Source organism: Narcine bancroftii, chromosome 7, assembly GCF_036971445.1.
Source record: "Narcine bancroftii isolate sNarBan1 chromosome 7, sNarBan1.hap1, whole genome shotgun sequence".
Lineage (NCBI taxonomy): Eukaryota > Metazoa > Chordata > Chondrichthyes > Torpediniformes > Narcinidae > Narcine > Narcine bancroftii.
Genome location: NC_091475.1, coordinates 194,131,255 through 194,147,233, shown reverse-complemented (window position 1 = coordinate 194,147,233; position 15,979 = coordinate 194,131,255). Strand labels below are relative to the sequence as shown.

Here is a 15,979-nt window from a genome sequence, read left to right as displayed (position 1 = left end):
AAAGGAGCTTGTCCTCACCCTTAACATCTTCTTCTTTGACTCATCCCACTTTCTCCAGGTCAAAGGGGTAGCCATGGGTACCCGCATGGGCCCCAGCTATGTCTGCCTTTTAATTGGCAACATGGAGCAATCCATGCTACCAGGCAAAGCCCCTCAACTCTTCTTCCGCGATATTGACGAACACTTTGGTGCTGCCTCATTACCTATGATGAACTCGTTGACTTCCTACACTTGGCTGCCAAATTCCACCCCAACCTCAAATTCACTTGGTCCATCTCTAGCAACACACTTTCTTTCCTTGATCTCTCCGTCTTCATCCCAGAAGACACTCTTGACAGACGTCTGCCTCAAAATGGAAGCTGTGAGACCAACTGAGTTTCTCGAGCATTTCTGTGATTTTACAACAAATACTGTATCTGCAGACTTTTGTGTTTCACTGTCTTGTTTTTATCACTAGAGGGCAGTGCGAGGCCAGTTACCCTATCACTTGGTTATTGTTTTGATGGCAATTGTGTATTGCAAACATAACAGAAATTCCTGGAGCAAAGGAGATGCATAAAATTATGAGGGGCATCATTTGAAATCATAATCTTTCCCACAGTAGGAGAGTCTAAAACGGGAAGAGCATGGATTTAAAGTGAGATATGAATGATTTAAAAAGGATTGGTGGAGCACCTTTCTCATACAGACAGGTTGGGAGGTGCAGTATGTAGAATTGGCAACGAGAGAAAGTGGCAGGGGTGGGACTAAAGGTAGCATTTAAAAGACATTTGGAGAGGTGTATGGCTAGAGGAGGTTTAGAAGGATATGGGCCACACACAGGCAGGGGATGAGCTTCGGTAAATAACTTAGTCAGCATTGACAAGTTGGGTCAGAGCACCTGTTCTGTGCCAAAAAAGCTCCATGACTCTACCCATAATGGGCTTCTCAACAATATCACCTATTTGTGAAACAAGAAAGTCTGCAGGTGCTCTGACTGCAATTAATACACAAGGTTACTGGAGAAACTCAGCAGGTCCCACAGCGTTCAAAGTAGGTAAAGATATATAACCCAAGTTTCGGGCCTGAGCCCTTCATCAAGGTGTGGGTGCGGTCAATGACCATTCGCAGACGTGAGGCAAGAGACAAAGGCTTTATTGATCAGAAGACCCAGATGTGCCTCTACATGTTACTGACTCATGTCCAAGGCAGGTATGAGGGAGGAGATTAAGGCTCTTATTAGGGGATCGTGGGGAGGGGCTACAGGTGCAGCAGGTGAGCCAGCCTGCCCAGCCCAGCGAGGACATGCCCGCAGTGTCGAGTTCCACCACACAAAGTCTGAGCAACAAACAGACAGGCACCTGACTAAAACGGTGGGGGGTGGGAGGCATAAATTTGGTAGCTTTTTAAATGCTTTTACCAATGATTTTCAACCTTTTTCGGTCTAAAGCCCACCTGGTCTCCAGCCTAACATGCCATGGCCCACAAGTGGCAATGACAGCTATATTTTCAAATCAAAAGCAGCTCTGTAAGAAACACATCTTTATCTAATTTAAAGTATTTTATTTAACATTTTTAAAGACCCACATGGCAACACGCTGTGGCCCACCAGTTGGGAACCACTTCTTTAGACCTTATAATACTTGAAGCTATTACTATTCCAATGTTGTAATCTTGCCAGAAATGCTACAGACACTGAACTTAAATCAACCAAGAAGTACTCTCCTTCATCTCTGGCCTTGATATGATTTCAAGCATGGAAGAACTCCAAGGAAATCCGTGGCCCTTCAGTTTTCAACTTCCCTTCAAATGGAACAAGTGACTCATTCAGTAGTCTTAAATCGAGCCCATATACAGAGTGAGTGAATGTCAGCTGTCAGCAATAGGAAACCAACAAAGCTAAAGCAAACTTGGAGACCCTCACGTAGGGCATGGACTGTTTTGGATTTGTCCTCAGCACCATCACTGAACGACTGGGAAAGATTTCAGAGTTTTATATTGAGATGTATTGATTAAAAAATAGATTAAGGTTTCAAAGTTACAGATGTAAAAGATGTCACTGCATCTAACAGCTCATTAAAAGAAAGGAAGAGTGGCAGGAACACCCAAAGGAATAAAAGAGGTCACATTGGGTCTCGATCCAAAATGTTGACTGATCATTTCCATCATGGATGCTGTCAGACCTGCTGAGTTCCTCCAACAATTCTGCCTCGCCAGCAGGAAAAAGAATCTCAGGGTTTTTTTATGCGATGGCATGTATGTGCTCTGACAATAAATCTGAAAATAAATCCGTCTGCTCAAGATTCTAGCATTTGCAAAAGTCTGAGCAACAAACAGACAGGCACCTGACTGAAACGGTGGGGGGTGGGAGGCATAAATTTGGTAGCTTCTTAAATGCTTTTTCCAATGATTTCCAACGTTTCTCTTTTCAACAATGACATTTTTTTGTTTGTTTAAAACATCCTTACTACTTCTCGTATTAACTTCCTGCTGGGAACGGAGGGTTACAATATCATTATTTAACTTCTTTTCAAGTTAGCTCCTGAACAAAGCTAAGGGTTTTGAGATGGGACAATTTCATAGTTTGGTAAGTCAAAATCATTTCAGGTGTATTTATTTTTACATTAATATTAATGTGATTAATAATTAATGGAAAATTTGACATTTATATCATAATATTCCACTCCCCCAAAATTTGAATTTTTAAGACACAATATCTAGTTCAGAGCATGCCTGGTTGTAGCATGAATAAAAGCTCTCAGGACTGGAGGGAGAACAAATGCTTTTATTACCTTATAACTAAGGGTCGGGTCTCACAGTAGTCTTCAGAAGGGTTCTGGGTTTAGGCGGGAAACCAGGGTTATACGTAAGCAGATGGGGACGGAGTAGGGAGGTGGAGCCAGCCATCAGCTCAACACCCTACCAGTGGATCCCAGTTCACTGCATTCACCCCTTCCTGTAGAATTTAGGGACTTGAATGAAGACAGAGAACATGGGTTCAGAAAAAAAATGGTTGAAAAATATACAGTTATTTACAAATTTACAGATTTAAGCAGTCCGGGGTCTGAAGATCCTGGTGGAGTGCCTTAACACCGGGGGACCTTGGGTCTCTTGGTCCCCTTGTGAGGGAGGGGAGGCGGGCTGGGTCTCTGGCTCAAAGGTGGAGGGGGGTGCACTTTCCTCCTGAACCAGATCCCCGAGGCCCTGACTGGGGTGGCGAGAATGAGCTCCGTGGCTCACAGGGCACCTGAGGCAACGGACCCTCTGTTATGGTGGGTGCCAGGTTCCTGATGGAGACGAAGTCCTCCCTGCCAAACAGGTACTCCACATAGGCATATATGGGGTTGGCATGGAGCATTCACCCTTTCCACCAGGGTGTCGGTCTAGCTTCTCCTCATGTGCTTCCTGAGAAGGACTGGATCAGGTGTAGTGAGCCAGATTGGGAGTGTTGTTCCTAATGTCACTCTTCTTTTGAAAGTGAATAGGAGCTCGAGAGTAGTATTGGTCACGGTACATAGTAGCAACCAGATGGAATGGGAGCACCATAGGAAGGACTTCCTGCCAGTGTGAGTCTAGAAGGCCTTTTGACTTCAGGGCCAATTTAACAGCCTTCCAGACCACGGTGTTCTCCTTTTCAACCTGCCCATTCCCCTGGGGGGTTGTAGCTAGTAGTCCTGCTGGACGCAATGCTCCTCATCAACAGGTACTGATGTAGCTCATCATTCATAAAGGATGAGCCCTGGTCATTATGAATATAGCTGGGTTACCCGAACAGGGTGAAAATGGAATCTAGGGCCTTCGTGTCTGACGAAGTGGACATGTCTGGACATGGAATGGCGAATGGGAAGTGGGAGTACTCATCAATGATAGAGAGGAAGAAATGGAGGGGAGAGGTCCATTAAGATCAACACTGAGCCGTTCAAAGGGCCTGGATGACTTAATCAGCTGTGCCTTTGCGGGGTGGTAGGAATGCGGCCTGCACTCCACGAAGACCTGGCAAGACCTGATCATTTCACTAACATCTTCCATGGAGTGGGGCAGATTGCACGCCTTGACAAAATGAGCCATGCGGGTAACCCCTGGATGGCAGAGCTCATTATGCAGAGACCGCAGTTGACCGGTGTGTGAGGAGGCACAGCTTCCCCTGGATCTGGCATCTGGAGGGTCGTTAAAGAGTCCTGGCCGATAGGCAATGTCATAATTGTAGATGGAGAGCTCGATTCTCCACCGAGCAATCTTGTCATTTTTGATTTTTCCCCTCTAACATAATTAAACATGAATCCGACTGAGCGCTGGTCAGTGAGGAGCATAAATTTCCTACCAGCCAGGTAATGTCTCCAGTGCCTCATGGTTTCTACAATGCTTGAGTCTCCTTTACCACAGATGGGTTCCAGAGCTCGTGGCCTTGCAATGTCCGAGAAAAAAATGCAACCGGCCTGCCTACCTAGTTGAGGGTAACGGTCAGGGCTATGTCCAAAGCATCACTTCCCACTTGGAAAGGTACATTCTCGTCTACAGAGGCTCTCATGGTTCCAGAGATAGTTAAAAGCCATTTGGGCTTCAGCCGAGAGGGTGAGAGGGTAAAACCCCAGGTATCTCGTCAAGGCCTTTGTGGTCCTGGGAATAGGGACCTCTAACAGGGGGTACATTCTATCGGGATCAAGGCCAATGATGTCATTCTCTACCACGTAGACCAGAATAGCCAGATGTTTAGTCCTGAACACGCACTTGTCAGAGTTATATGTATGGTTGAAGCTCTGGAGGTTGGGGTCATGGTCTTCCAAGGTTTGGCCACAGATGGTGACATCATCGAGGTAGGGGAAGGTAGCCTTCAACTCATACTTGCCCACTATCTGGAAGATAGAAACCTCGTTAGTAATACCGAAAGTGACCCTCCGGAATTGATAGAGACGGGCGTTAGCTTTAAATGCTATATATGGACAGTCATCAGAACGGATTGGCAGCTGGTGATAAACAGTTTTCAGGTCAATGGTCAAATAGACCCGATATCATGCAATATCATTCACCGTGTCCAAAATTCGAGGGAGGGGTATGCTTCCAGGAGTGTGTACCAATTAATAGTTTGACTGGACTTGTTTTCCTCTTTTACCACTACCACCTGTGCTCTCCACGGGCTGGTGCTAGGTTTGATGATACCTTCATCAAGCAGACATTGTGTCTGGGAGGAGTCACGTGATGGAGTAGTGGCCGGACGGTGAACTCCAGCCCTCTCCAGAAAAGTCGGGAAAAACAAGAGAAAACACAAAGGCACAGAAATAAAAGTTACAGAAAAGTGAGTATAAAGGTGGAAAGAAGATGGCGACAAAAAAAGAAAAGTCGAAAGCAACGGTAAGAAGAGAGGAAGAGAAGACAAAGGAGGAAAAAGGTGAAGGCCTTACCTGTCCGAAGAGGCCCGCTGCGGAGAGAGAAACCCGCTCCCTCAGGTCGGTAAATAATGGACTACAAAAATGGCTCGCAGAGCCGAACAAAAGTGCGCAACCGCGCATGCGCGAAGTTTCGCGCATGCGCGATGCGAATGAAAAAAAACACACCGACGGGAGGGGGGACCAGCTGGGGAGTCGATCTCCACAGCCGGCAACGACAGCTGCAGAACACCTGCAGCAAGAAGAGACCACAGAAGACAATAGAAACAAGATAGAAGAGGAGGAAAGGGCAGCAAAGAAACAACAGATGGCCAACCCAGAGGAAGAAGAAGAGGAAGAGTATGGTGAAATAGAAGAAGAAAAGAGAGGCAAGGTAAAGGATATACTTGCTCTTATTAGAGGATACATGGAATCATTTAGAGAATGGCAAACACAGGAATTTAAGGATTTAAGAAAAAGAATAAACAACACAGAAGAGAAAATAAATAAAATGGAGATGACCTTAACAGAAATGGGAAAGAAAATGGACAAGATGGAAGAGCGGGCAGTAGCAGCAGAAATGGAGGTAGAAGACTTAAAAAAGAAATTGGAGGAATCTAATAAAAAAACTAAAGAGACACAAGAACTACTAGCTCAAAAAATAGATACAATGGAAAACCATAACAGAAGAAATAACATAAAGATAGTGGGCCTTAAGGAAGATGAAGAAGGCAAGAATATGAGGGAGTTTATAAAAGAGTGGATCCCTAAGACCCTAGGATGTCCAGAACTACAGCATGAAATGGAAATAGAAAGGGCACATAGAGTATTGGCCTCTAAACCACAACCACAACAAAAACCAAGATCTATTGTAGTAAAATTCCTAAGATATACTACAAGAGAAAAGGTACTGGAGAAGACAATGGAAAAAGTAAGAGAGGGCAACAAACCACTGGAGTATAAAGGACAAAAAATCTTCATTTATCCAGATATAAGTTTTGAACTCCTAAAGAAGAGAAAAGAGTTCAATACAGCAAAGGCGATTTTATGGAAGAAAGGGTATAAATTTATACTAAAGCATCCAGCGGTATTGAAAATATTTATTCCAGGACAACAAAACAGACTATTCGCGGATCCAGAAGAAGCACGAAAATTTGCAGAACAATTACAAAAATAGACTGAGGGAGGAAGACGGGTAATGAGAGTTAAAATGATCACGACTGATATGTATGTGGGTAAAGACAAAAATAGACTGAGGGATGAAGACGGGTAATGAGAGTAAAAATGATCACGATTGATATGTATGCAGGTAAAGAGGTATAAGAGTGAATAGAGACAATGAGCATACATGAATGTATCTGTACTTAGAGGAAAATATGGATAGTATAGACAAGAATTAATAAGGGAAGGTAATGGAATAGAGAGAATAAGGAGGGAATTAAAAGAGGGACCTTTGTGACATATGAAAAGTGAAATCTTTTCTGGGGGAGGCGGGGTGGGGGGAAATAGCGGTCACTGCAAAATCAGTTGACGCTTGCGAGTGGATTCGCAAATCCAAATGGAGAGGGGAGATGTGGTTGTCCGACAAGGGATAAAGGACAACTCAGGAGGTGAAGGGGAGATTGGGGATAAATAAGATAGAAATAGGAGAATAAGGAAAATGTTAGATGTTGTAGGAATGTTGTCTTATAAAGAGTTGAAAATAAGAAAACAGAAATGGAAAAGGAGGAAAGGTAATGATGGAAAAACGGAAAGAGAAGATAAACAAAATATAAAAGGGCTACGCTGAACTATATGTCTTTAAATATTAATGGAATACATAACCAAATTAAAAGGAAGAAACTACCAAATTTAAATGAATAAATGTATTCCATTAGAAAAAATAACATATTGGTTAAGAAATAACATTGAAATATTCGAACAAGTATAGGAGCCTTACATTAAATACAATAGCGAAAACCTACCGGGGACAAACATTACCTAAGTTGATGGAAGGAGAAGGAAAGAAAAGAATGGACTCAGTAGAATTTCTGGTGTAATTTGGTTGAATGACAACATTGTCTGACTGGCTTAATGCAACCTAGATTGTATACCTAAAATGGATGAGAGGGGGGGGTGGGGGGGTGGTTTGGGAGGAAAGGGGGGGGGGGAGAAAAAGTCACTGTATATGTGTGAAAAGAAATAGTGTATATCATGGCTAATGTGATTTATGGTGTGAAAAATAAAAAAAATTTAAAAAAAAAAAAAAAAAAAAAAAAAAAAAAAAAAAAAAAAAAAAAAAAGCAGACATTGTGTCTCAGACTTTATAAAATCTTGATCTGCTGTACTGTACCTCCTGCTCTTGGTAGCAATAGATTTGCAGTCTGAGGACAAATCTGGGAAGAGAGGTCGATATTCCGTGTGGAGAGGCTGCATGTGGGTTCTGATTTTTGGAGACCTCTGTTCTGAACCTTTACGGGGGGGATGGGGACCAAAATGCTCCAAGGTCACGCTTTTAAGTTGACACAGGAAGTTCGGACCCAACAGCACCAGAGCACACAGTTCATCAAATATATGTAAGCAAAATTTACAGAACTCCCCCCACCCTTTCAAATGACAGATATACTATACAATGTTGTTGAACACGCATAGAATGTGGATGAGACACGAGGAATATGTGGTAATTGGAAGGATACATCTTTAGTTGTACTCTTGTACAGTCTGTGAGTCTATGCGCAAATTGGGATTGTACTCACTGGGGTTTAGAAGATTGAGAGGAGATCTCATAGAGACATATAAAATTCTGGCAGGACTGGACAGAATGGATGCAGATGGGATGTTTCCAAGGATGGGAAAATCCAGAACCCGGGGCCATGGTTTGAGGATAATAGGCAAACCATTTAGGACCGAGATGAGGAGGAATTTCTTTACCCAGAGGGTGGTGAATCTGTGGAATTCATTGCCACAGAGGGCAGTAGAGGCAGGTTCATTAAATCTATTTAAGAGGGAATTAGATCTATTTCTTCAGTATAAGGTTATGGAGAGAAGGCGGGGACGGGGTACTGAACTTTAAGATCAGCCATGATCTCGTTGAATGGCGGAGCAGGCTCGAAGGGCCGAATGACCTACTCCTGCTCCTATCTTCTATGTTTCTATGAAGCTTTCAGTAGAGCCCGTGTCGATCAGGCATTTGGCGGAATGCCCATTTACCTTCACAGTCACTATGGAGTTGCTGAGTTGGTGAGGCCTGTCCTGATCTAGGACCATGCTCCTCACTTGAGTGGCCCCCCACCATCCTGGGTTGCCCTGCATGCATAAGATGGCCACCCTCCTTCCTTTTCCAATGATAAAGGCGCCAAGTTTGAATTTAGGTCGTAATGGCCACCCTCCATTGGTGTGTAGCGCAGCAAGTGGGTTCAGGTGAATTTGGGGCAGACAGCTTGGGGCTGGAATCAGATCCGGGAGAGATGCAGGCTGCAGACTTCCCCAGGCTTCCCATCATGCAACAAACCTTCACTCAATGCCCTTTCTTGCCATGGCTGGAACACGCTGAGTCTTTTGCAGGGCAACGAGATCAGGGATGTTGGTTCTTGCCACAGAAAAAGCACTCCCTAGCACGGGAAGCAGCAGACATTGGGGCGGGGGTAGCGGGAGCAGCCGGTCCTTGGAAGGAGGTCACCTGGGTGAGCGAGCTCGCTGACTTCGAGGATGTCGCTCTCAAGCTTGACCTGTTCCAGCGATTTGGCCAGTTCGACATGGTTAGCCAGGTCATTTTTCTCCCCGACTCGAGCAGTCGCTGCCTCACGTACCTCAAGCGGACCCCCACGACTAGAGAGACCCGGATCTGTTCTTCCTCATGAACGCAGCTCGTAGCCACTTTGTACCTCCACTTCTTGGCAAGTGTCCACAAATCCAGCAGGTAGTCATTAATGGTCTCTCCTGGCCATTGGCAACGTTGTGTGAGTGAGTGCCTCGCTAGGACCTCATTTTGCAACTTCGGGTACCAAGCCTTCAACGCCTCGATGGCAGGATCATATGTAGTGCAGTCCCTGATGACTGCATATCCTTTCTTTCCTACCCTCGAAACAAGTGCAGACCTCCTGAATTGATTGGTGTGGAAGACATCTGCGGTCATGTTCAGGTAGGCCTGGAAGCAATTTAGCCAGTGTGTGAACTCGTCAGCCGTGTTGGGGAACAGAGGGTCTGTCAGTAGCATACCTGGCTTGAATAGAGCTTCCATCGTTATGGAATAAACTAATAAAATTGTAGCGCGAATAAAAGCTCTCATGACTGGAGGGAGAACAAATGCTTTATTAGCTTAGTAGGGCTTCACAGAAGGGTTCTGGGTTTAGGAATGAAACCAGGGTTATATGTGAGCAGATGGGGTGGGGGTGGAACCAGCCATCAGTCAACACACAACCAGTGAATCCCAGTTTACTCTAATGGTGTGGCAACCAAAACTGTTTCCATTGTGGTTAATGGTAAACCTATATAATTAATCTCAAACAATTTTAACACCCTGAAGGAAAGTACTGGGGCCCCAAATAGTCCTTCCCAATGAAGTAACACTTCACTTCTTAATCTTCTGGAGTTATCTACTGCTTTCAGTGTTCCAGTTACGGCTTTCTCTCCATCGGATTGGCTGGTGCAACCTGGAAGATCACTTCACTGAGCACCTTCACTCTGTCCACATCAATGACAGGGATCTCCCAGTGGCCAACCTTTTGGATTCTGCCACATCAACGCATTTGTCTATGGCCTCGTGCACAAGACCATCTATAAATTGAAGGAGCGAAGCCTAATATTCCGTCTTGACACTCTCCAACCAGGTGGCATTCAGGCTAATTTCTCCAGTACCTGCTCAACCACACCCCCATTTTTCCTCTCTTCCCTATCCCTCTGTCTCCTTCCCTCTCCATTCACAGAGCCATTCCCCCTCCCCCTCATTTGCTGTTGTGCCCTCCCTCCCTTATCCACTATGCTCCTCCCTACCACCATTTTATTCAGATGCCTGCCTACCTTTTGCTCATACATTAATGAAGGGCTCAACCCTGAAACGTTGGTTATGTATCTTTATCTCTGCTTTATAAAGTTCGCTGTTTGACTGGCAGCGCGGTATTTTTACTTCAGTCGCCGCGTCTGCAGACGTTCGTGATTTACTCTCTCTGCTACTCATGCACACCCATTGCCTCTAAGCCAAAAGGCCCAAAGTCAGTAGTCTCAGCAGGAGGGTACTGTTGTGTGTATCTGACATTATTTACAGCTGAATTATATTACAGTACTTTGATTCAGCCTGCCACTTTAAACATTGGAGATGTGAGCTCGAAGTCTGACATGAACAACGTAGTCTGAATGCATCAAATAAGGCTGAAGCATTCGCAACCAACTTCTGCCAGGAGAGTGAAAGGGATCATTCATCTTGGCCTCATCCAGAGCTGCTGTGGGTCTTGGATATATCTAAAGCTAAAGGTCATGACAACATACCAGCTGTAGTACTGGAGACTTCCTCACAGAACCAGCCATGTTATTACCCAAGCTGCTCCAGTAGATTTACAGCAATAGGATGCCATAAGTGCTCTGTGGTAGGCAAGGGATTAGGCAAAGTGGCAAGTGAGTGGGGGGTAAATGATGGCAACTATTACTGACATAAACTAGCCTTGTAAAATACTCCAATGGTTAAAAGCCCAAGGTCAGACAGTGGGAGTCACCATTTGAAGAAGAGATGCAGGAAAGCGCAACCAAGCGAGAAACAGCCTGTTGAAATAGCCTGGCTTTTAATGGCCTGTTAAAGAAGGTGACGGTGGTTGTATTTGAAATCCCGTCACCGCAGGGTATGTGCCCAATATGGAGGCCACAAGGGACTGCTGTTTCCGGTAAGCGGAGGACTTGCGCAGGGCATCAGAAAACAGGGAGACCACCCCCTATCTGAGAAGGGGAAACAGAGGAAGTGACCCATGGGATGGTGAACACAGCAGTAGACCAATAAGAGGTTACGCGGCTGAGGAACACACGGGCGGGCGGCTGTTGATGACTCAAGGAGACACAGGCTATGGAATGCTGGAGATTGCTGTCAAGGGACTTACACCAGGTGGCAGCCTGCCAGAAACAGGCTTGAAACTGGCTGAATGGATACCACGTATCTTAACCGGGAAGCGAGAGGATGCCGAGGGCGCTGAACGGTTCCTAATTGTGTTGGTGGTTTGGATCTGGAGCTCGGGTTGCCAATGGTTTGGGCTGGACTCTATGTGGCTGGAGATTTGCTGGCGACTCTGGGGAGACATTTGCTTCCCTTGGTCTGACTGTGAGAGGTGCTTCACGCAATTTTTGCCGCTGGCCAATCTGTCTCCCTTTCAGCAGACAAAGCAACTTCATGTACTATGACAGGTTTCAATCACATGATAATGAATTGAACCTTGAACTTCTTTCCAAGGGCAGTGAGAATGCTGAATGACCAAAGGAACTGCTCACACTAATTATCCAAGACTCTGAGAGTTACTAAACAATATTTATGTATTTATTTGTATATATGAATGCTTGTCCTGCATGTATATTGTTTGTCTGTATGTGTGTCATGTCTGGTTGGGTGCCTTTGTGTTTTGCACCAAAGACCTGAGAATGTTGTGTCATTGGATTGTACTTGTGCAATCAAATGACAATAAACCTGACTTGATATTGATAATGTAATTCTCCAAACCTTCAATGTACCTGCAAACCTTTTCTGTATTTGAAGACTGAAACCTTAGAACAAGCACAAACCTGAGTCTATTGGGCAGCAATAACCCCTTCCATCCTACATGCATCTGAGACCTGGATTATTTACAGAAGGCATCCCAGATCAGTGGAGAGATACCACCAATGATACCTCAGCAATAACCTCCAAGATCACTGGAAGAATATGTCCTCTCCCAGGACAACATCCCCAGCATTAAGGCCCTAGTCACCCCAAGTCAAACATGTTGGCCAGGCTTCATTGTTCACTAACCGTTCTGAAGCAGGCACCCAATTCCAGGTTCTTTCATGTACAGAGATTACCATGTGGAGAGAAGTTTCAAAGACTGTGCAAAGCAAGAGGAGCTCTCAAGGGGCCACAGGCGCTGAAGGCTTCCCAGTTGTGTCGTTAGTTTGGACCTGGAGCTTGGGTTGCCAATGGTTTGAACAGGAGTCTGTATGGCTGCAGAGGCTGCGGGAGTGCTGGGAGCGAATCGCTGGATACTCAGCGTCTCTGAAGGGGCTCTCATGATTCTTTCTCTCTCTTATTGTTAGGGGTGCCGGCCAATGCTCATGGTGACTCTTTGTTTGCCTTATGTCAGACAAACGTTGAAGTATATCATGTATATGACATGTTTTGTATTGTTACATGACAATAAAATGAACCTTGATGCTTCTTTGAAGAAATTCAGTTCCTCGCTGACTCTTGGCAATCTTTGGTCAACGATTGAGAAGGATGGAGTTGAGAAGCTTGGATTTAAACTTAAATTTTAAATTTAGGCATGCAGCATGGTAACAAGCCATTTCAGCCCATTCCACCCAATTAACCTAGACCCCCAATACATTATTAACAGTGGGAGAAAACCAAAGTCCCCGGAGGAAGCCCATGCAGACAAGGGGAGGATGTACAAACTCCTTACAGACAGCGTGGGATTTGATTCTCAGTCCCGGTCGCTGGTGCTGCAAAGCTGTTGCACTAATCGTTAACGCCAACATGCCGCTTGGAGTTGTGAATCATTGGACAAAGCACTGGAAGCAGACAATAGCCCTACAGATTAAGAAGTGAGTGTATCAACTAATACCCACCCACCCTATCAGCCACCTCCTTCCATCTTTGGGAGAGTCGCAAGTTTCCCTATTGACCTCAGAGCCCAAGTCCATTTTACTCGAGAAAAAGCAGCATTTACAAGTAAGTTGGTGGCCTGCGGGAAGCAACTCCCAAAGCCTTTTCCAAAATCTATGATATACGAAGCTATCCAAGAAGTGCTGAGTTCTGACAACCTTCAAGGTCTACCTTTGGAAAAAAAAGTAGCCCACTTGATCAGAACTCCATTCACTTCCTCCACATCCAGTGGGCTGAACGTGCCATATACAAGATGCACTCCAGCAAATGAACAAAACCTTTTCAACCACCCCTTAAATCTAAGAGTGAAAATCAAAACATTGTAGATGCCTGAAATTTGAACTCAAGGGATATAAATATTCTTTGGAAACACTCAGTGGGTCAGGCCGCACCTGTAGAGAAACCATACCCACACTCCCAGCCCCCCACCCTGGATAATGCCTCACTTACTGCATCAGTTTGAATGCACTCATTCACTGGCTTCCCTTTTATGTTCACTATGCCATCAGAATGCCGAAAAGCACAGTCGGCAAGTACATCGTAGAAAGTCAGTTTATGTGCCTTCAAGCCACATGTGTCAAGCCACTTCTTTGAAGAGATCCAGTCCTCTGTTCTTGATGGTTCCTTTGGCTGATGAACACTCAATGTTTCTTCATAAAAGCAAATTATAGAAAGGGAAAGGATGACAGAGAAACAGATACATTCATTAATATAACCAGGTATATACATTTTCATAGATCCAATAACTCTACAAATGTACAATTTATTACAGGAATAAGACATTCCAAGCAAAAACATATTTACTATGTAGCCTCAGAACACAAGAAATAGGAGCAGGAGTCGGCCATCCGGCCCATCGAGCCTGCTCCGCCATTCAATAAGATCATGGCTGCTCTGATCATTGACTTGACTCCATCTACCTGCCTTTTCCTCATATCCCTTAATTCCTTTCTTTATGTAAAAATCTAGCTGAACCTTAAATACGTTTAATGAAATCACCTCAACTGCTTCACTGAATTCCATGGATTCACTAGTCTCTGGGAAAAACAGTTTTTCCTCATCTCTATCTTAAATCTACTCCCCTGAATCTTGAGGCTGTGTCTCCTAGATCTGGTCTCAGTGAAAACAATTTTCCTGCCTCTATTTTATCAATCCCTTTCATAATGTATATGTTTCTATAAGATCTCCTCTCATTCTTCTATTTGAGTGAGTATAATCCTGATTTAGTCTCTCCTCGTAGGTCAACCCCCTCATCTCCAGGATCAACCTGGTGAACCTCCTCTGGACTGCCACCAATACCAGTAGATCCTTCCTCAAGTATGGCTTATTCTAAACCTTTCCAACAATATTTGTGCCTCTGAGATTATTTACGCATGAACACTTCCACATACCTTTGAATTCTAGAATGCAAAGAGCTTTCTTTCTACTTAGCAGCAGACCTGCCAATGAACGCAGTGTGGTTTGTTGATACGAGTGAAGCCATGACAACTAAAATCCACCCTCGCAGATGTGAAATGTTCGCAAGTCTACAAAAGCTCAGGATTCAATTTTAAGGGACAAGTCTAGAAGCTAAATATTTAACTGTACCTTAAAATTTGGACTAAAAATGACAGGAACAGACTGTTGTTCTGGACACACAAGTTTGAACTCCCACCAGAGAACTTAAATTCAGAATAAATTCAAAATTTACCAAAGCATCAATAATCGTGACCACAAAACCCATGGAATGTCATTGATTCCCTGATGTTTTGCAGGAGAGAAAAATTGCCATTTTCTTCAGGAGTGAGTGAGACACCTTTTAGTCATGTTAGGAGGTTTGGGACACAGGCAAGGGAAAAAGCAGCCGAGGCTATGACTGTATTGAATCGTGGAGCAGACTCCAAGGAATATTTGGCTTCATCTGGTTATTCATCTTCTTCCATTACCATGGCTGGCCTGGATACGATGCCAAGTGCATCAATGTGATAGCTTCTCAACTATCCCCTTTAATAGCCCTCCAAACTACTCATTTGAGGAGGCAATCAGGGAACATTTACAAAATATGGCCCTGCCAGTGGAATCAGAATCCCATGAACAAACAAAAAGCACAAACCTTGCAGTAATAATAATAATAGGGCAAACTCCAATTTTCAAAGGTAGAGCATTTTGCAGTCTCTTTCAATAGGGGTGTACTTGGATCAAAATGACTCAGAGGCAATTAAAAATCCAAACTCTGAAGCACAATATACGATATGGTCTTTTGCTGCAGTGGGCTGTGATTCCATGATTATTCATTACTGCTCATTTTTACTTAGCATTTGCCTTGTTTTAGAATTGTGGTTTAGAATTGTTTCTCCAAATGATCAGATCAGACGGGGTTGCATTATAGACGCCCCAATAGTCAACAAGAATTGGAGGAGCAAATCTGTAGAGAGATGGCAGACAGCTGCAGGAAACACAAGGAGATAGAAGGAGATTTTAATTTTACACCTATTGACTGGATGGTTTGGAGTTTATCAAACATGTTCATGAATGTTTTCTAAATCAATAGAAAGAGGTACCAACTAGAGAGAGTGCAATACGGGATCTCCTATTAGGGAACAAGTCAGGACAGGTGACATAAGTATGTGTAGAGGAACATTTTGGGTCAAGTGATCATAATGCCATTCATTTCAAGTTAATTATGGAGAAGGATAGGTCTGGGCCTCGAGGTGAGATTCTAAAGGCTTTTGACAAGGTCTTTCATGGGAGGTTAGTCACGAAGGTTCAGTAACTTGTTATTCATGGTGAAGTACTGTCCGCAGAAGACTTCATGAACAGAAATACTGTAAGACCTCTTTGGCTGGAA

The 15,979-nt window shown here is 44.2% G+C and overlaps 1 protein-coding gene across 1 annotated transcript in view; it reads right to left on the bottom strand.

Annotated features, from left to right (window-relative positions):
• LOC138740075 (von Willebrand factor A domain-containing protein 3B-like) overlaps positions 1–15,979 on the bottom strand; it is a 165,628-nt gene that overhangs the window by 101,592 nt on the left and 48,057 nt on the right. Inside the window, 1 exon segment of the mRNA XM_069892499.1 lies at positions 13,603–13,802. Within this exon segment, the coding sequence (XP_069748600.1) occupies positions 13,603–13,802 (200 nt within the window).